Source organism: Amphichorda felina (genome assembly GCF_050947745.1).
Source record: "Amphichorda felina strain 45539 chromosome Unknown scaffold_8, whole genome shotgun sequence".
Taxonomy (NCBI): domain Eukaryota; kingdom Fungi; phylum Ascomycota; class Sordariomycetes; order Hypocreales; family Bionectriaceae; genus Amphichorda; species Amphichorda felina.
Window position 1 is genome coordinate 681,672 of NW_028145042.1, and position 20,432 is coordinate 702,103.

The following is a 20,432-nucleotide window of genomic DNA, read 5'->3' on the forward strand; positions in this document are numbered from 1 at the left end:
ACGACACACCGGTCTCGCAGCAGATAAGCGAAAAGCGGGGATTTAGAGCAAACCGCCAAGGGGCCAAACAAGGTAGCAAACGACGGGGGGCCGGGACGCGGGACGCGGGACTGGTCCGGAGCCGGCTGGGCGATCACCAATGCCGGCCTAATATTACATGATACTATGGAGGAAGCATGTATCCCCCGTAAACGTGGCTGCCTTTGTGTGGAAGCATTTATCTCCAAACGGGCCAGGAGAGCGGGCCAAGCTGAACCTAGGACTGTGGGATCCAAAGTGCCAGATTATTGGGTTCAGACTCATCTATTCTTCTATGAACTTGGTAGCTAATACATTATTATATACAGACAAGTACGATAAATCTTATCATTGACCCTTAATACATCCATGTCCAACCCATCTCACCGTTCCATACCCGCCCTCCTCTGCAGACCCTTCGACTTGTGATTGCCAAACATGCTAATGTCGTTGACAATTATATACGTTACAGATACCCACGGTTAGCACAAGATGGACTCTATTTATATATTCAATTCAGGAGCCGCACGTGGTATTTCATAATTCAGATGTCAATTGCTCCACGCCAACCAAGCTCGACCGAGAATACCAAGGTATATTCACTGAAGGCCATCATCTACTCGACAGCATCATCCGCATTTAGAATCAACGTAGCGAAAAAGAGCGGCTCCCGCACAAACTCAGCCGCGCGTATAAACTCATCGGTCGTATGCGCCCGGTTGAGGTTATGCACCAAGTTCACCGGCGTGAACCGGTATATATTCCTGGTGAGGGCCCAGAAGAACTTGGTGTCCGTGTTGGCCGGCATGAGGTACGGCGTGACAACGAGATCCTCGTCCCCCTCCAGCGGCCGCAACGTGTGCCGTATCGTGCCCGACAGCACCCGGAACGCCTCGGCGTCGACGGGCGACACGGGGGCCGGCTCCAGGTCGTCGACGCTGAACAGGCTGATCTTGCGCCGCTGGGGCGAGTCGTACGCCGAGGAGAAGCCCTCGAGGTCCATGCCGTGCCTCTGGGCTATGGGCCGGACGAGCCGCTCGTAGTGCTCCTTGACCTGGGAGACGGACGTCTCGACGGCGAGGCGCAGGTTGATCATGGTAGAGGCCAGCTCTGGGATGGCGTTGATCTTGACGCCCCCACCAATCTTGCCGACGGACTGGCTAGTCCGGAAATAGTATCTCATATGATCCAAGGCATGAGCGAGCTTCTGCTGAGCTTGGACATCCCCCCGGGCCACCTGGCCCAGATTCTCCCCAACTTCCCTGGGGACGCTGGTCGCGGGAGCGTGCGCAGCGGCGCACTCTAAGAAGCCAAACATGGGGTTCTTGGTGGTCACCCTGCCCGAGAAGGGATCGCTCTCGATGGCGACTATGATTTCCGACATGACCCCAATGACATTGTGGTCCGGGGGGTTCGATGCGTGGCCCCCAAAGGACGTGACATTGATGCCGACGTCGAGGTACCCCTTTTCCGCCACGCTGACCATGGCGAAGGACTGGTCAAACTCCCTCTGGATACCCACTGATCCCTCATCCATGATCAGATAGATGCCGTCGTCGCCGTAGCGGTCGTGTAGGAAGTTGAAGATGGGCCGTCCGCAGTTCTCGCCGCTAATCTCCTCGTCGCATCCAAAAGCTAGAATGACGGTCCGCTTGGGCTGGAAGCCGCTCTTGATGAGCAGGTCAACGCTCTCGATTATGGAGATAAGGTAGCCCTTGTCGTCGGTCGCGCCGCGGCCCCAGATGATCTCACCGTCATAGAAGCCCTCGTACGGCGGGTGAGTCCAGTCCGAGACGGTGTCGGCGAGGACTGGCACGACATCCTGGTGGGCGAGCATGAGGATGGGCTTGGCCTCGGAGGTGGGCACGCTGCCCTCCCAGGTGAGTATCAGGCCATGGGTGTTGGCGTGGTCCAGCTTGACATTCTCCAGCACGGTCGGGTACTTGGCCTTGATGTACTTTTCGATTTCGAAGAAGACATTCCACCGGTCGTCCACCCCGATTGGGCCCAGCTCGTCATAACTCTCGGACGGGATTTGGATGATGCCCGTGAGTTTGCTGATAATTTCGGCATGGTAGTCTGGCGACTCGACTTTGTCCCGGATGAAGCGCTCTACCTGCTCGTTCTTGGGGGAGAGCTTGGGAACCTGCTGGCACACACCTGACAGGTCATAGCTGGCTGATCCGGATGAGCGCCAAGAATTGATTATCTCCAAGACGAATGATTTGAATGAGGAATTGTAGGCGAATAGAAGTGTCGAGGCCAGACCCAACAGCACCGCAGTCCGGATCATGAGGGAGGGGAGGCCGCCCGTGCTTCTGGATGGGATCTTCCTGTCGGCCATTTTCCGAGACTAGAGGCTTGGTGATGGCAAGAAATGGTGTCGAGAACCACTGGACTGGCCTTTCCCGCCGTGCCTTGTAGATGTGTTCTACGAAGCGCCCAGTACACCATCCGATATCGCATCCCAACGCCCAGACTGTATCTGTATAGCGGGAAGCCTGCAGTTGCAGGTGCGGAGGGCGGACCGTGCGGGGAAGCAAGGAAGCCCCCGACTTGAAATGATCGAGGGGCCCATTAACCGTGTAAGCGGCGTGACTGATTGTGGTGGACCTGGTGATCTGGTGCGCGGTGTGGCTTGATGCTTGTTAGACGCTGCCGCAGCCCCCTCTTCGGAGGCGATATCACCAAGAATATTGCTGCGATTGGGTCTTAGTCTTGCGGGGAGTCTGGAGAGGCGGGTGGACTCTGCAGATAGCCCATATTCCAGCGGGTTGTCGACGGTTGAAGCCATGTTGGAACTGGGGGACTTGTCAATCACCGGCGTAATATCACTCCGCCGTGGGAGGGGATGCTTGTCAGACACGGTATCACGGCCGAACCAGCGAGGGGACACATTAGTCAAGGAAATAGGCGTCATGGTGGCTGCGGGCGTCCGGAATCTTGGGTATCAATGGACCCTGCAGAATGAAGGATGCAGATGCGCCCAGCCGGCTTGTGCATCGCATGAAGCATGTACTATGTATGATCTAACAGCCACAAGGGCGTGCAGGACATGGTCCATGGGCCGACATTGGTACCATTAGTCAAGGACTTCCGAGTTGCATCGGTGACGGCAGCTGCATGCTGTGTATCATGGCGCGCGGGGTTCATTGCTGTCTCAAACCGAGCCCGATGTTCTGTCAGCATCGTGAGTCCTCGTCTACAAGTCGACAACTTCCCGCCGGTGTTGGTGGTTGCGCTCGGTCTCGGCCCGGAGCCGATGATCTCCCCCGGACCTCCGTATCCTGTATCCCGTACCCCGTTACTAGCGCTGCCTCGACAGGTGCAACAGTCGACGAACCGCCAAGTTGTTCGACATACTCCATATTAGTCTCTAGACGTTATAAAAAGATTCCAGCAAAGCAAGAGTGCATGGAACAAAACAGACCAAAAACAAAATGGCAGCACCAAAGCCGTCCCGGGCGGCCAATGAGTTCCGCAGCGACACATTCACCACGCCAACACCAGCCATGCTCGAGGCCATGGCCAACGCCACCTTTGGCGACGACGTGTACCAGGAGGACGAGAACACGGCCGAGTTCCAAGCTGAAGTAGCGCGCCTGACGGGAATGGAGGAGTCCCTGTTCATGCTCTCTGGCACCATGGGCAACCAGATCGGCGTGCGCGTGCACCTCAACCAGCCTCCGCACTCTGTCCTGTGCGACTACCGCGCCCACGTCTACGCCGAGGAGGGCAGCGGCCTGGCGGTCCTTTCCCAGGCCATGGTCACGCCGGTGCACCCGGCCAATGGGCTGTACCTGACGCTGCAGGACGTCCAGGACTGGGTCGTGCTGGGCGACGACATCCACACGGCGCCCACGCGGGTCATCAGCCTCGAGGTCACCATCGGCGGCGTGCTGACGCCCCTGAACGAGATCAGGGCCATCTCCGAGTTCGCCCACGGCCACGGCATCAAGGTCCACTGCGACGGCGCGCGCCTGTGGAACGCCTCGGCCGCGACGGGGCACTCCCTGGCCGACTACTGCCGGCACTTTGACAGCGTGTCCATGTGCGTGTCCAAGGGCCTGGGGGCGCCCGTGGGGGGCGTCCTGGCCAGCACGGCGGCCAACATCAGGCAGGCCAGGTGGCTGCGCAAGCAGCAGGGCGGCGGCATCAGGCAGTCGGGCGTGCTGACGGCTGCGGCGCTGGTGGCCCTGCGGGAGGTCTGGCCGACGATGAAGGACACGCACGACAAGACCAAGAGGCTGGCCAGGGACCTAGAGGCGCTGGGCGTGGTGCCGCAGATCCCCGTCGATACCAACTTCTTCTTCATCGACGCGCAGAGGTCCAAGATTGACATGGGGGTGCTGCTGGAGAAGTGCCAGAAGTATAATGTCAGGCTCATCAATGAACGCATTGCCATGCACCACCAGGTGAGTGACGAGGCCATCGAGAACCTCAAGGCCGCGATTGCGGAGGCGGTTGAAGAGACCAAGAACCTGCCGGCAGACTATGTGCCCAAGATCAAGCCGTCGGGGTATGGGAGCACGTCGAGGATGAACGAGTACAGCTAGAACACGAACTAGATAAAATAAATGATCATGCAATGAAATCACATATCAACAGTCAGATATCCATCATGACGCAGCGGGTTTAGGCAGATTATACAACATTGAAGCCAGCCACTCAAAAACACCAGACTTGAGTATCAGTAGTTCGATGAACAATGCCTCCGATGGACACATATTTAGCTAGACCATCCCATGGCCATTTTACGCTGCCTGAGTTGGGTCACCAAGAGCTGCCGAAGGCGTATAGTTGCTAAAGTCGTACTCGACCTCGTAATCCTCCTCATCAACCTCACCATCCGACAACTCCACATCCTGGAGGTTCTCGCCATCGTCCACCTCATCCGCCGTGAAGCCGTAGTCCTCCTTCTTGATCTTCTTCCAGGCGGCAATCGTCTGGCGGCGCGTCAGGGCAAAGGGCAGCTTAGACAGGGGCACGCACCCGTCGTCCGTGACCTCGACCGTCTGGCCGACGGAGCTGGCCGTGTCGGTGGCCTTGTCCATGAGGATGATATGGATAAAGAACACCATGCCCTTCTTGGCCACCACGCTCTGCCCGCGCACAAACATGGGGAAGTCCATCCACGTGGGCGCAAACGTCGCCCCCAGGCTGTACCCGCACGAGTTGAAGCGCTGGTCGCGGAAGCCGTTCTCGTCGGCGACGCGCGCATACGCCTCGAAGACGTCGCCGATCTCGCGGCCCGGCTTGAGGGCCGCCATGGCCGCCTCCATCTGCAGCACGTTGATCTCGTGCATGCGCCGGGCCAGCTTGGTGATGCCACCGATGGGGATGGTGCGCATCAGGCACGCGTGGTAGTGCTTGTACACGGCAGCGTGCTCGGCCGTCAGCTGGCGCTCGATGCGGTCCTTGCCCGTCGAGTAGCGCGTCAGGACGGCCTTGTTGCCCGACACGAGGATGTTCTCGTTGGCCGGGTCATCGCCGCCGCCCTCATAGACGGTGCCCACGATCTCGCGCCACAGGTCGCCCTCGTACGCGCCCGGCTTGGCCAGCTTGAGCGTTCGCACCAGTGCAAAGTCGGCCAGGTAGGCGGCCTTGCGCACCTTGCGCATCTCCGCCTCCGACTTGACGATGCGCAGCTCCCGCGTCAGCAGGTCGCTGTGGTCCACGAGCGTGCACACGCCCTCCACTGCCGCCTCCAGCAGCTTGCCGAGTCGGTGGCTGAGCCCGCACGAGTCCGGCTCGTAGCCGATGCGCTTGGACGGCGAGTCGATTCCAAAGTCCTTGAGCACCTTGGGCACCAGGGACACGGGGTTGCTGCCCGCGTCGTCAGAGCGGATGATGACGTCCTTCTGTTCCAGGATGGATGTGTAGAGGGCTTGCCGGAGATCCGGGATCCGAGTAATCAGCTTCATGGAGCCGTCGCTGTGGAAGTACATGGCCTGGAAGAAGACATAGCCAAACGTGTCGTAGCCCGTGAGGTAGTACATGGACTCCTGCTTGGTCATGAGAAAGCCATCGAGCTTCTCCCGCTTCATGAGCTCCAGAGTGCGGTTCCGGCGGTCTAGGAACTCCTGCTCGGAGAAGTAGAGGGCCTTCTTGAAGGGAGGTGCCTTCTTGATGGGGACCATTTTGGATAGTTGGATGGGGTGACTAATAAGTAGTGAGAAGCGACGGCTGAGTAGTAGTGACTTGGTGACTTATAAGTCGTAGAAGCTGACTTGGTGGTATGATGGATGGTAGGCCATGTTCAAGAACTTCAAGTGTCTAATTTATACCCGATGAAGGACATGATAGGCAAACGGGGTATTCAACCACCCTCCAGGCGCGACTTGGACCTGGGCAGGCCAAACTACCTGCAAATCTTGAGGCTGCCACCCCGAATCCCCGATATCGAGTTAAGTAATGAATAGCGACGGAGCCGGGATCTGTGAAGCCACCCGGGTCTTATCAAGCGGGGTAGCAGCAAGTTGCAGGCTTGCAGCAACCGGCCAGACCAGGTGCAACACATCCAGCATTGATGGTCAAGCCCGTATTTGCTCGTATTACACGAGGAGAGACATCCGCCCACCACGGCCCCCAGGAGGACCGGAGGAGCCCCAACGATCAATCGGCCAACGATAGTCGCAAATGCGTTGTGAATGCCTCATGGAGAAGGTGGGGATGGCAATCTCTCAATCACGTCTATTGTCAATGGCACAGCCTGCGAGTACGAGTGCAAGGTCGATAGCCAAGACCCGCTTGTCGCACCTGAGGCTTGGGGATTCACTCCTCACTCCTCGTCCAAGCGCCACTAGATTTGGCCGCCCTCCGTCCTCGGAGCAAAATCAGGTAATTGATGATGATTGACCCTCTCGCCAGTGTCGGGCGACTGGAGATGCTAGACTAGCCATACCGAAATGCGTTTTAGCTAGTTGGAAATGCCATTTGTCAGTCCATCTTCCCCAGAACCCCAACACGGAAGCATCTTGACACCCACTATGATGGAACGCTTGCGTGGTGTGGAGGCGGGGGTAAAGTTTCGAAATCGAGAACTATCAGTACACAGAGAGAGATATCGCAGTTCCACGGATAGATTAAGTGTCACGGGGAAGCTCAGTGAATGCATCAGCTACGGAGTACATGTAATAGGTAGGTATGGTGCATCATACTGACGCAGAATTACATCTTCATGGGATCAGCCAACAGCCAATTGTACAAGGGGTCGGGGTGGCCAAGGTGCGTGCATCAAAGCTCAACTTGCTTTATACGCGTAATTACACACTTGCAAACCTATATGGGCATGGGCCTTGCACTTTAGAACCCTCTAAGCCTCCAAGGCAGATCTGTAGTTGTCACGCCGGGCGATGCACAGGATCCGGCACAAGGGCCTACACGGAGCTTGCATGGAACATGGCTCAAAATCACATCATTTTTGTTGGTTGATGAAACATTGGTCGCTATTCGTATATAGGCCGTATTGGGTTTTTTTTTCCCGGCCGATGACTCCAACCGTCCAGCTCAGGCAGGTGTTCCATGTTCGTATGCTTCAATATTCCCAATGAGTAGGAAATTTCAACTGTCCATGGTGCGTCTGAATGCTGGGCATGCAAGCCTTATGCAGTCAGCTCGCCGCATGACTCCAGCTGAACCAACAATGCTAGATGCACAATATTCTAGATTAGAATATATCAGTAGCGACTTGAGCCCCAGAAGATAAAAACAAACTAGTCCATTAAACAAGCTAGAAGCTCAATTTCTTCTAAAACATCCCACTTGAGTTTCGACACTTCTCTTTTCCCCCTATTACCAACACAGAACACGGCAAATATGGAGTCTCAAAGCACCACAACAACTTCCCCCAACATCACAAAAGCGTCAACCGTCACGCTACGGGTCATCGACAAGGACAACTGGCGCGCTGTGGCTAGCCTAACCATGCTGGAGGGCCAGGAGGGCAACGTCTCCCCCAACGTCTCCTCACTGTGCGAGTCGCATTATTCCGAGGATGCATGGGTGCGCGCCATATACGCCGACGAGACGCCTGTCGGCTTTCTGATGATGTCCATCTGGGACCCTGAGGAGTGGTACTCCATCTGGCGCTTCATGATCGACCACCGGTACCAGAGGCTTGGCTTCGGCCGCACCGCCGTCAGGCTGGCGATTGAGCACATCCGGCAGAACCACCCCCAGGGGAAGATCATCCGCCTCATGTCCACGGGTCCAAACGGCAAGAAGGACATACCCGGAAAGAAGGACGTCCCGGCCGAGCACTCTCCCTACAACTTTTATTCCAGCCTGGGGTTTAGGGATATGACGGGTGAAGAAGAGAACGGGCAGTACGAGATGAGCCTCGATTTGTAAGGATTGCCGCCTAGGGTATATACGTGCGGATACACACATCAGCATTGGCGCAATGGGCTGCTTCGGTCGCAAAAGTCGGAGACTGGTCTGGTTGGAGTACAATCAAAGGGCATGGAATTTACGCTGACAGGAGTACACGTACTACATATGGTGAGGCGAAGCATAGGTGGCCTATTCAATGATAGAAATTACATATAGAGATGGCACAAAATTCATCAGCTGATAAAAAAATCGCGGATGTAGTCGTGATTCACGAAAGAAATAAGAAGATATATATAACACGTCTCCTCGTATCAGACAATCCTCATACATCTCCTCTAACATCGCCGACACTGATATTTCAATCTCTCCAACATCGTTCCATCATACTCAGCCCAAAGAAAATTGGAAGACAATATCGACATTTAGGTACTCCATCATGTGTATGTTCCACCGTCTCATCGAAGAGTGCGAGACCCCAGGCTGTACAGCGACGCAGCATGTAGGAATTTCAGCGCCAACCCCGTGCCGCGAGGTGTTGAACTATAATCTCCCCGTGGGCCACTGCAACACGGGAGTCCAGCAGTCTCCCATAGCCCACTTCATTGGAAAATTCCTTTGCAATCGTTGCCGGAGGGAGCGTGAGCGACTCGTTGCCCATCAGCATGTGGGGAGGCGACGGAGGCACCATTAGGGGGTCTAGGGGGTCTCGTGCCATGGAACTTGCAGCATTGGAACAGAGACGCTGTTTGAACAGACAGGTCACCCAAAGAAGATGAAGAACTGGGGGCTATTCTAGGACTAGGAAGGATCCTAGAGTTTGCCAAAAAGCCCTTTGGCGCATAATACATCAATGTCCGAGCCCTATATACCTTCCCCCCTTGGGCCTTGGGATTTGGGTGCGGGAAGCCTGTGGGATATTTTCATGGGCCTTGGACTCTGACTATATTATAGGAAACCTGCGTTTAGAAGAGAATATCTAGGCAATGTTGACAGAAATGATATAGTTAGCCGCTCAAACTCATCTTTCCTACGATATATCACAGCATCCTTCTAGTTTCGGGGCTATACCAGATACTCAAAAATCCAAACAAATACTGTTGTAGAAATAAATCTCCCAACCCCAGTTGTCAAATATTATCCGGTACTGTTTTTATCATCTCGATTAATTTTCTCTCTCACATCTAGGAGAAAGATACAGTCTGGTGCCTTTTCCAGGCTCTGACAGCCGAGGCACGATGGAGCCAGTATAGGGTAGCTCACTCACAAGAGTCCCTCCCTCCCAATGCCGGAACTATTTGTCCCCGAAGCCGTGATTTGGCCCGTGAGTTGTGTATCCGCTAAAGAGCCTCGGCAAAAACGGGCAAAAAATGGCGCCAGCGTGACCAACGTGGACCGGTACGACCAGCATGACCAGTGTTCCACTGCCGCCTGCAATATCCGTAAAGGGGTCGTCAAATGCCAAATGGCGCAGCCTCGGTGGGCCCCTCAGTGTGTGTGCTGACGTCTTGCCGGCAGCTCTGCGATGCTGAGAGCTCACATGTTCAGATCATAAAGTGCGCCCTTTCCTTCATTTCGCTGCAGCGCCCTCACAGCACTTTCATTCATTCACCTCACAACCTCTTCTTCGCCAGTCACCATGGCCGTTAAGAACATCCCGCGCCCGTCGCTGACGGTGGTGGATAACCGCACTGGCAAGTCCTATGAGCTGCCCATCAAGCACAACTCGGTCCTGGCCACCGACATCAAGAAGATCAAGGCCGAACCCCATGGAGACCGTCCTGAGGATGAGACTACCCAGGGCCTGCGCGTCTACGACCCGGCCTACATGAACACGGCCGTCGTCCAGAGCAAGATCACCTACATCAACGGCCAGGATGGCATCCTGCGCTACCGCGGCTACCCCATCGAGCAGCTCGTCAACAAGAGCAACTTCCTCGAGTCTGCCTTTCTGCTCATCTATGGCCAGCTGCCCACCACCTCCCAGTACTCCAACTGGCAGGACGAGATCATGCACCACACCTACATCCACAGTGACATTGAGGGCATGTTCAAGTCCTTCCGCTACGACTCCCACCCCATGTCCATGTTGACCTCCTCATTTGCCACTCTCGGCGCCTTCGCCCCCGAGGCGAACCCTTCTCTCCGCGGCCAGAAGCTCTACACCAACGCCGCCTCGGGAGACCTCGAGGCCCTCAAGGTCCTCGACAAGCAGATCCTCCGCATCATCGGCAAGGCACCCACCCTGGCCGCCGCGTCCTACCGCATGCGCCAGGGCCGTCCCTTCAACAGGCCCGCCCAGGGGCTCTCCTACACGGGAAATTTCCTCTACCTGCTGGACAACCTCTCCGGCCACGAGTACCGCCCGCACCCCGTGCTCGAGAAGGCCCTCGACGCGCTTTTCATCATCCACGCCGACCACGAGGTCAACTGCTCCACCGCCACCGTCCTCCAGGTCGGCAGCTCCCTGGTCGACCCCTACAGCGTCGTCGCCGCCGGCTGCGCCGCCCTCTACGGCCCGTCCCACGGCGGCGCCTCCGAGAGCGCCATCCGCATGCTCATGGAGATTGGCTCGCCCGAGAACGTCCCCGCCTTCATGGAGAAGGTCGAGAAGCGCGAGCGCGTCCTCGTCGGCTTCGGGCACCGCGTCTACAAGAACGTCGACCCCCGCTCCACCGCCATCCGCGAGCTCGCCGAGGAGGTCTTCAAGGTCACGGGGCGGAACCAGCTGCTCGACACGGCCCTCACTCTCGCCAAGTACGCCCGCGAGAGCGAGTTTATGCGTAGCCGCAACCTCTACCCCAATGTCGACTTCTACTCGGGGCTGATCTACCAAGCCATGGGCTTCCCTCTAGAGTATGTCCCCCTCACCTCCCCATCCCCAGTTCCTGTTCTGCTTTGTGCTGACTACCTGCAGCTTCTACCCCGTCCTCTTCGCCGTGCCCCGGTGCGTCGGCTGGCTCGCCCACTGGCGGCAGCAGATGCTCAACCCGGGCGGCGTCAAGATCTGGCGGCCCCGGCAGCTGTACCTCGGCGAGGGCCAGCGGGACTACGTCGACATCGAGGGCCGGCAGCAGAAGGCTGACAGCGGCGTGTTTGACATGCCGTCACAGGTCAGCCACGGTGGTGACAGCAAGAGGAACCAGCTGGCGACGTACCGGGACGAGCGGGGCGAGATTTTCAAGCCCAAGCTCTGAGGGAAGGAGCCGGTGTTGACGATGTAGATAATGTGGGATTAGTTGTATCAAAAATTTGTAGCTGGTATTGGGCGTGTAAAACTTGTCGCATTTACTGTTCTTTTTGATAGCGAGTAGCAGCAATAGAATGTGGTTATTTGTATAGACGGGGCAAGTATTTGCCCGGCAGTTGGAGCTATCCCGCACATCGTTTGGGACTTCACGGGGCGATGTTATAGATACTAATTCTCTAGGGGAGCTGTAGGCTCTACTGTTTTCCTAATCTCTTTCTTGCTAGCTGTGATTGTAGCGCCGGCACAGCCCCTAATCCTGAACAGCCCGCTGTTGAAGTTCCCGGGACAGCGTGATCGTCATTGTCAAACCAACACAGTATAGACCAAAACACCCACCTCGGTTTAGAAAAGGCCACCTTTCTACGGATACCTGATCATGTAAGAGTTAGCATAGTCAGCTTCATTCAAAGAGGGGCAACATTCCCCCCTCCTCTCCCCTGAGGACAAAGAAGATGTTCTATTTATAATTTAAGGTAGGATAACGAGACCGATTTACCCACGGGACGCTCTAAGCACTAACTCCGGTAAGTAACCGGGCTGAAATCCAGTGGATTTGGTCTTTTCGGGTCAGGATGAACCGCGCCATAATGGTTCATGTTATTGTCGTTAAGAATGGCCCGCACCGGACCCGGGGGTGTCCCTTGTACCCAGGACTGCGTGGTTCCTAGTAGGAAGGAGAACTCCCTGAGCGGCGGCTACGCTGGTATCGAATCCCCTTCAAGATTTCCGTGAGGCTTGGGGTAGCCTCTACCTATTACAAGACCGCTTGGGGCGGCATGGACCTGGCTGTTAGGATTAGATTTGTTGATGCGTCTCGAAGGATGATCTCCGGGGAGATTGTGCATTCGTACTATGTGATGAAGATTAGACAATCTGCATGTGTGGATGATAGTAATGGGAAGGATACTGAACGAAGGATTACGTACATAAGAAGTCGAAACTGTTCCGTTTGCCGACGTTCTATTAGAAGTAGTGGTGTTGGTGGTGGTGGTGGTGGTGAAAGACATCGTTCAACACAAGAAAGCGGCCTATCTATACTTTTGGTATCTAAACAACGATGTTTCGGGTAGTATCATAAAGCGAGGCGCTCGTTCTTCTTTAGAATAACTTCTCATAAGAATCGGCGAGAAGAAGGGCGCCAATTATTTATATTCCTCACCTTGACCTACGAAGGGAACATAAATAGCCCTATATGGCTCGGGCGCCTGCGCTTCCCATAATTAGCAACCCCTTCTTCGTTTGTTGGAAGACAGCAGATGGGTGCTTGGTTCATACTTGAGCAGCCCGAGTCTTATGCTCCGCCTCATCTATATACAACATCGGAGGGGTCTAGCCCAGAATTCGAAGCGATGAAGCTTTTGAAAGGCACAATGTAGCCTCACTGTCTGTCTATGCTAGTAACTATTAGAGGTTCATGTTGATTGGCTCCTGCGCCACCCAAAAACCCCACCGGCAAACAACAGGTATATACATGTATATACATGTAGTCTCTGACCTTCTGTCCCCTCCAGAAACAAAGTCCAACCAACAAAGTGCACTCTTGCTCATCAAGCAATTGATTATTGAGGTGCCAGCCAAGGCGTGCGCTTTGACCAGGCTTATTTCTTCAAGACATTAATGGTGGTCTTTCAACGCACGGCCGAGTTTTGTAATCTTCTGTTACTTTACGAAAGTCGTCATCAGTATCACTCGCTCAGATTAACTCGGGGCGGGCTTCGAACAGCAGGACAAGAAGAGACACTTTCCGGACAGCTCTTCTCCACAACCAATCTAAGCATTTTGTTGTATTAAGATGGACCAGCCACAAATTCCTAACGATGGACATGGCGTCAATGATGAAGATGCTGGTTTAGCGTCCCCAACGCACCAGGCTACTGGCGGAAGCGACTCCGCATCTTCAAGGATAATCTCACAAAATTTCCAACAGATGAGAGAAGGAAACATATCTGAGACTGAGAAGAAACTGATCGCCGTCCTTGAGCGCCTCGTCGTCGCTGACCAACAACTGCCTTCGCAACAGTCCCAAGAGGACGGACGTCTAGGAGTTGTCGATAGCCCGGCCGCTACACAAGACTAACGTCAGACCACCCCGGAACTTTCATTCCCGGAACCTAACACCACAGAAAAAGCAGCAGAAACAATTCATATCTCAAGTTCCGCTGTGGCTGCTGCAACCGAGATCGACCGCCTGCTCCCCAAGGGGGGTCTGGATGATGAGATGGAAGTGTTTCTGATGGCGCTTTGGGAGCTGTTCTTTTTAGCTGTACGTTCTGTTTCCTACGACCACACTGGACAGGACCAGCTCGTTTCGGTTATCGAGAGCTTGCGATCGCGATCAAAGACTACGGTGACACTATGGGGGGTGAGTACCACATGGGTCCCTGGTATGATGTATTGGTGGTTGCCTGCTAACAGACTGGTACTTGTAGGCCGATATGGGTCTCTGGAGGGATCTCCCATTGATGAAATCCTTTCTTTGAGAGGCATGGATTGGTACGTGTGCACATCTCCTTTGTGCTCTCCTTTTTCTAGGAAATGGAGAAGTCGAATCGTTTCTTGCAGATAGCTCCTGGGCATATAGATCTAGCAGATGAATCCGAGACGGGCGAAGTCGACGACAACTCTGCCTCAGAATGGATCAATGTGAACGCCTTCACCGCTTGCATGATGCAAAAGGGGCTGATCCGCTTCTCTGTCCTTGCCATCCTCGAGATCCGAAACGCCCTGGAGGAGGAGCCCCCGGCGGCGGGCCCGATGCGCGAGTACAGGCTCAGCGTTGCGACCCAGTGGTTATTGATATTTGGCACGAAGATTTTCAAAGACGCCTTTCAGGGAAATGCACTAAGTGAGACGGAACTGAGAGCGACGGCTCCGGATCAACTGTACATCGCCAGCGGGGGGGAGCCTGGGCTGTGTATGAATAGACGGCGGTTCCGGCTGGAGTGACTCGAAGAGATTGGGTCAGCTGGTATTGGTAAAAAGACCGGCTTCCTGGCTAAGCAAGCGGCTCGGCATATGGAAGAGATTATGGAACAGGATGGCCGGGTGGTAGCACGTCGTCTTGGCACGGGTAATGGAGCGGAGGGAGGCAAGCCGGGGATTGACGCTTGGGGAAATTGAGAATGACTTACAAGGATGTCTGTGTTCACATCATTGCATTGGTTCTGTACGTACAAAAACGTCAAGTCCTAAGGCTAGATTGAGGGGCTTTTCAACAAGACCCTGGCGGCATACTGTCAGAGCAATGCTAAGATATCTGTTTCTGCACTCTTTTGTGTCAACACTACATGTCACTGGGTCACAGATGCTTATAATTAAATCTTGTCAAATGCTGTTTGCTAAGAACATTACCGCTGTACCAAGGTAGTCGCCAGGGCTGCCACAACCGCATCTCAAGTGGCCCTTGGAAGTTGAACGGTCAGATTGGATTTTTTGCCCCTCCTTCAACAAATAGGGGTAGGAAGGGGCATACATAGTTTGAGCCCCAGGGCAAAGATGGTAGTTCTCTGCACAGCCGGAGATGAAACCTCAGCGTTGACGAAGAAGAGGGGATTCTCCTCATTCTCTCAGGGGTACCCTGCAACGGGCAAAACTGGTTCCCGGACGATTCCGCCCTCTGGATCTTGTTTGAGAAAGAGAAATGAGCATCAATACCTTATAAAAGCTTATAGAAGGCTGCAATGCCTCGCCTAGGCCGAGATAGATGGACAGGCAAGGCAGTCAGGAGCTTAGATAAATACTAAGGATACAGGTCACCTAGTACAGATCTCTCTGGGAATTCTCTCTTCATTTTCCGTCTCCGGCCTCATCCTCATTCCTCGCCACTCGTTTACCTATATCTCAAGTCTTTGAGATGTCATCATGGTAGGCCTCATGCTAGGTCAGCTGACCTTGGTAGCTGTCGTGGCATCTGCTACTACTAGGGCCCTCCGCGTCGGTGATGGCAAAGAGCCGGGCCTAGCACACGACGACAACACCACTACCTACTGCGTTTGGCGCACGAACCATGACGGCTAGCAGACGTGTGAGGAGGTCCTCTAGTGGAACTGGATTGAGCTGAATGACTTCCGTCGTCGGGTGAGCTTCAACTTCTGGACAACGATCTGAAAACCTGTTGGTGCTGACAAGAAACCCACAGAACCCTTCCATCGGGCCGGACTGCAATGACCTCACGCCTGGAAGAAGCTATTTCGTTCAGGCCGAGGGTGAACCGGAACCCCCATCCGAGGAGACGCTTAAAACTACCTCTATCCTGAGCACCACAGAGTCATCCGCAACCACTACTACCACGCAGCCACGCATGGTATCCAACTGCAGCAAATTCCACATCACCGGGAAGGAAATAGCTTGCGAGAGAATTGCCGAACACCACAACATCGCGCGACTGACTTCTTCAAGTGGAACCCCGTGGGCAAGAGTGATTGCAGCAACCTTTGGGCCAACACGTAAATGGAGGTGGCAGAGTGGGGTGGCCCAGTTCTTTTGATCCTTGTTTACTTGTTGGCTATGATAACTTGAATACATAAACTGCAACTACACACCTTGCCCATTTCTGCTCCCCCTCGTCGACCAACAACCTCTTCCTCACACCTCAACCAGCCGTTCAGTAGTCATCAATTCCATCATGGCGTTCGATCAGGATGAATTTATCCGGTTATTGGTAGACTTCTACGAGTTCTGCAGTCGCGTATTCTGGGAACTCCCCGTCCAACACGCACCTCCTGGGGGCTGGCCGTCCATCAACCACGAAACCTTGGCTGGCCTCCAGAAAAATGACCAGGCCGTGGAACTTCTCCGCCACCTGCCCTACCCGGACTTTGACGCCTCGTCAGTTGCCTTCACGCCTCTCATCATGGACCACACCCGAGTTGTCGACTACCGCAGCGAATACATACACGGCAAGATCCGCAGTAGCGTTCTCGAGACGAAACCTGAGCCGTTCACCGACAGGGACCCCCCACTGACGCCCTCCTGCGCCTGTCTCGCCACCAGCGCGGGACGGAACGGATACTTTGTCGTCGTTGACACCGAAGACGGCTACGTCTACTGGGGTGATCCCAACGGGCGGCACGACGAGCCCGAGCCCGAGCTCAACGCCACGCTGGAACGTTTCAACGGCGACCCGGCAAACGCTTGGCGACGGCGCTACGTGGGCGTCAATGTGTACCGGCCGGCCGAGTTCTTCGCGCTCTGCAAGCAGCGGTTTCGGGAGCTGCGGTGGATCGGGTGTGGCCACTGGACGATTTTCGCGCTGAGGATGAACAGCGAATGGGGCGAGGACGAGGAGCACGAGGAGCTGGTCGAAAAGATGCGGATGGCCGGGTGGCCCGGTGACGGCGAGGGGAGGGGATGGGACCGGGCCAAGTTTTATGATCTCCTCCAAGAGCCGGACGACTGGGAGAAGCAGTAGCACGGGTTGCATCCAGATTATTATGGCGCTGGAAAGTGCCTGGGAGAAAGGTGTACAAGGCATCCACCGCGCTGGGTATAGTCCCTTCTAGTGCCATTTCCAAGTTTGGCCTCTGAGAGGGCCTGTGGTGGCGGTGATGAGAGCAGCATTAATCAAGACCCCAGCAGCTGGTGGGAGTGGCAGGTGCTACGCGATACGTCCGATACAACAGAAACATGGAAAAAAGAATGCAGCTACCTCTCTAAACCGTGCTTGTCATTCTCGGGGTGTCATATCATGCTGTGACCGCGGGTGATGGGCGTGAAGCGGGGACGCGTTCTTATCCCCAGAGAGCGACGTGGCGTAGAGGGATTAATAGAGTTCACGATCAGGATCCTCGCTAATGAGATCTCCGAAGGCTAGCTTAGGCATGGGCGGCCGGGGCGGAAACATAGCGAGGCCGGGCGCTTGTGGCAGAAGAACGGCAGGCAGGGGATAGGCCAAGGGAACACGAGCGGAAGCGGCGACGGCGGGAAGGATAAAAACGGCGGTGAGGCCGGAGCAAAGGGACGGAACGGAACGGAGGCAGAAGGGATCCTGTATTTCCAACTACGTGTAGCTATACATTATATGTGCTAAGTAGTTTAGACGTTACTTGCTATCCATACCGGCAGAGCCCGTAACTCGGGGTATACATGTAGCTCCGAACTGCAGGAAGAGCAAAAAGGGGCAAAAAAACATACAACAGCCGGTATTCGCTGGTCGTCACCGACCCAACTACTAATCAGCCCCTTAGCGGCTTGACTCTGGGAGAGCGGACGGGATCCCGTATTTTCCACTAGGTATGGTCGTATGTGGTGGATAGAAGACCTGGAAGCCTTATATAGGTTCGCTCCACCTAAACCCGCAATAACAAAAAAGATCAAAAACATACAACAGCCGGTATTCGCTGGTCGTCACCGACCCAACTACTAATCAGCCCCTCAGCGGCTTGACTCTGGGAGAGCGGACGGGATCCCGTATTTTCCACTGGGTATGGTCGTATGTACTGGGTGAGAGAGAAGTAGGGGTTATATCATGGCCAATGTCAGCCACATCACCACCTCGCGCCCATCGACAACCGTCCACCCTCCGTTGCATCAAACAGCCTTATCTTCTTCCCGCTGGCTCCCTGACGAACAGCCCCGGACGCCTGCTCTTATTGAACTATAGCGAGTGGTGATACACAAGTGTGCGTAACCCTATTTGCGTTTTACTGCCTCGTAGCCTGTCTGGAAGGAGTCCCCCCAGCGCCATCAAAACACTTTTGGGACAGATGTAACCCCCGCGTCTTTTTCAATCTCTGCAATGCTAAACCTGTCGGTGACTCCATGGCGTTGTTTGACTAGCAGGACGACCTTCTGGGGTGGGTGATGGATGGGTCGATTATCGGCAACCACCACGAACTCGACGTCTTTCTTCAACCCACTAGCTTCCGCCGTCGTAGTGCGACATTGCCCTTCTAGGCCTAGCATGCTCCCTTCCGTGTCCAGAATGTTAAATTCCTCAATCTCGGCATCTCGCCGAATCTATCTCGCAGTTCTCCTTACCAGTCTCGAAACCGTGAACCGGGAAATTTCTGTCTAGAGGAACAGCTGCCGGTCGTCAGGGGTGTCGGGCAGGCGTTCGGCATCAGGCCTGAGTAGTTTGCCATTAGATTCCATCCAACGTGAAGACAAGCCGCTTTTCTTTTTGAAAGTCAACACACGCCGGGATAATACCTTCCATTTCTTAAAGTACGTTGGACTTCCATCTCCATCTCCCCCGCCGCACCTTGGTACGTGTTTTGCCAGGAACTACCCGAGCCAACGCTTGGGCAGCTGCACATCGAGTGCAGGGTTGGTGAAGTCACCAGGCTGTATACCACATACACACCTTACCCGGGGAACCAGATGAGTGAGAGCGTGCGACTGATTGCCTCCAAGGAGTTAAAAGGAGGGTAAAGAACTTGGTGGACATTTATGCTTCGGGTTCTGACTGGCCAAGGGGCACTGATAACTTATCCTCAACCGCTAGCTACCGAGCTACAAATGGCGCTTATGGGGTTGACCTGTAGTCTCCTCGCCTAGGAGTCCATGCTGTGATACCCGTGAGTATATACAGACCACACTCAACGGGTCACCTCATTGTAATTTACCGCCTCGGGGGAACGACACCCTCGCGCCCGTCGACGGCCGCCCACTCCTCCAGGGCATCAAACAGTCTCCCCCACTTCCCGCCTGACCACCTGTCCCTCAGCTCCTCCCACTCGGGCAGACACCCCCTCATGAACTGCAGCCAGCCGCCGATGATAAAGTCGGCATACATGGGGCTCTCGCGCCCGTCCACAAACGGGCCTGCTCCCTCGCCAGCAGCAGGGAGACAACGCGCGAGCTTGGCGTCCAAGGCTGCCTCAAAGTCCGCCACCATCTTCTTCCGAATCTCTGTCCCCTGGGGGACCTCAAAGTCCTCCCACTTCGTCATACCTGGGAAACGGTCGACGAAGCCCTGTTTGTCCGCCTCTGCGGTGCGCGGGTCGAGGGGCATGAAGAACCCGGCCAGCGGGGCGCCATTCTGGCTGAAGACCTCGTCGACAAGCGTGTTGAAGGCACGGGTCAGCGCCACTGTCGCATCTCCTGGGAACAGCTGCCTCTGGGGCGAGGAGGCAGAGAGGTATGTCTTCTGCAGGTGCTGCGCGATATCAAACGAGTCGCCCACCAGGACTTCTCCTTCTTCTCCCCCCGAGGGCGTGTCGGTACGGGTAGAGGCCAGCGGGTCGCAGATGATGGGCAGCGTGGGGAAGTCCCTGCCGTCGGGATGCTTGCGGTTGGCGGCCAGGTGCAGCGCGTCACGCGTTGCGGCGACGGCGCCGAGGGGCACCCAGGTCGTGCGATAGGGGACCTTGGCAAAGTTGAGTGCGTAGCTGTGGCGAGATGGACAAGTGTGTGTTAGATGGTGGTCAGGTCGTCCTTGGGATTTCTCGGGCACAGAGAGCTGCAACATACCGCGTCTTCCACGGGTTGGGCGACGAGGGGTAGGCCGCGGGATCGAGGATGATGTCGTAGAAGGCGATGGCCGGCTCCTTTGGGGCGTCCATGGTGGTGGTGATGGCTGATGAGCGATGAGCGATGCGGTTGTCTGACCTCAGTGCTGGCTTTGGCGGTGCTGGTGTCTGTGGATCCTCAAGACCTGAGTGTCTGTCTGTCTTTCCCCCGCTCAAGGAATGAGAGGCTGCCTGCTTCTTTTAAGCGATAAGTAAGTGGTCTGCAGATCCGCAGCTGGAATACACAGTCACGATGAATCACGTACACAGTACTCCGTACGGTACGGATACTCAGACTTGGGAACATCACTACTCGCTGTATCCCCATAGGCCGCCCCGCACCGATTACCGTAATATCTTAGCACCTGAACCTCATGTTATCT

General features: G+C 55.3%; 8 protein-coding genes across 8 annotated transcripts; 5 read left to right on the forward strand and 3 right to left on the reverse strand.

Annotated features, from left to right (window-relative positions):
• Positions 1-634: 634 nt before the first annotated feature.
• On the reverse strand, positions 635-2,362 carry CPS1 (M20 family metallopeptidase; the record flags this gene model as incomplete). The annotated part of the gene is made up of 1 exon (XM_083197260.1): positions 635-2,362. One exon carries the CDS (start codon positions 2,360-2,362, stop codon positions 635-637), a length of 1,728 nt encoding a protein of 575 aa, XP_083046728.1.
• Positions 2,363-3,458: 1,096 nt separating this feature from the next.
• Positions 3,459-4,574, forward strand: GLY1 (threonine aldolase family protein; the record flags this gene model as incomplete). The annotated part of the gene is made up of 1 exon (XM_083197261.1): positions 3,459-4,574. The coding sequence occupies one exon, from the start codon at positions 3,459-3,461 to the stop codon at positions 4,572-4,574; it is 1,116 nt and encodes a 371-aa protein (XP_083046729.1).
• A 198-nt stretch (positions 4,575-4,772) lies between these two features.
• On the reverse strand, positions 4,773-6,158 carry ACO1O0_007896 (M24 family metallopeptidase; the record flags this gene model as incomplete). The annotated part of the gene is made up of 1 exon (XM_083197262.1): positions 4,773-6,158. The coding sequence occupies one exon, from the start codon at positions 6,156-6,158 to the stop codon at positions 4,773-4,775; it is 1,386 nt and encodes a 461-aa protein (XP_083046730.1).
• Positions 6,159-7,836: 1,678 nt separating this feature from the next.
• ACO1O0_007897 (GNAT family N-acetyltransferase) lies at positions 7,837-8,370 on the forward strand (the record flags this gene model as incomplete). Its single annotated transcript, XM_083197263.1, has 1 exon — positions 7,837-8,370. The coding sequence occupies one exon, from the start codon at positions 7,837-7,839 to the stop codon at positions 8,368-8,370; it is 534 nt and encodes a 177-aa protein (XP_083046731.1).
• Positions 8,371-9,988: 1,618 nt separating this feature from the next.
• On the forward strand, positions 9,989-11,546 carry ACO1O0_007898 (citrate synthase-like protein; the record flags this gene model as incomplete). Its single annotated transcript, XM_083197264.1, has 2 exons — positions 9,989-11,205; positions 11,267-11,546. The coding sequence occupies 2 exons, from the start codon at positions 9,989-9,991 to the stop codon at positions 11,544-11,546; spliced, it is 1,497 nt and encodes a 498-aa protein (XP_083046732.1).
• A 2,588-nt stretch (positions 11,547-14,134) lies between these two features.
• Positions 14,135-14,719, forward strand: ACO1O0_007899 (DUF3632 domain-containing protein; the record flags this gene model as incomplete). Its single annotated transcript, XM_083197265.1, has 2 exons — positions 14,135-14,513; positions 14,565-14,719. 2 exons carry the CDS (start codon positions 14,135-14,137, stop codon positions 14,717-14,719), a joined length of 534 nt encoding a protein of 177 aa, XP_083046733.1.
• Positions 14,720-16,223: 1,504 nt separating this feature from the next.
• ACO1O0_007900 (uncharacterized protein) lies at positions 16,224-17,009 on the forward strand (the record flags this gene model as incomplete). Its single annotated transcript, XM_083197266.1, has 1 exon — positions 16,224-17,009. One exon carries the CDS (start codon positions 16,224-16,226, stop codon positions 17,007-17,009), a length of 786 nt encoding a protein of 261 aa, XP_083046734.1.
• Positions 17,010-19,160: 2,151 nt separating this feature from the next.
• On the reverse strand, positions 19,161-20,103 carry ACO1O0_007901 (uncharacterized protein; the record flags this gene model as incomplete). The annotated part of the gene is made up of 2 exons (XM_083197267.1): positions 19,161-19,929; positions 20,012-20,103. The coding sequence occupies 2 exons, from the start codon at positions 20,101-20,103 to the stop codon at positions 19,161-19,163; spliced, it is 861 nt and encodes a 286-aa protein (XP_083046735.1).
• Positions 20,104-20,432: the final 329 nt, after the last annotated feature.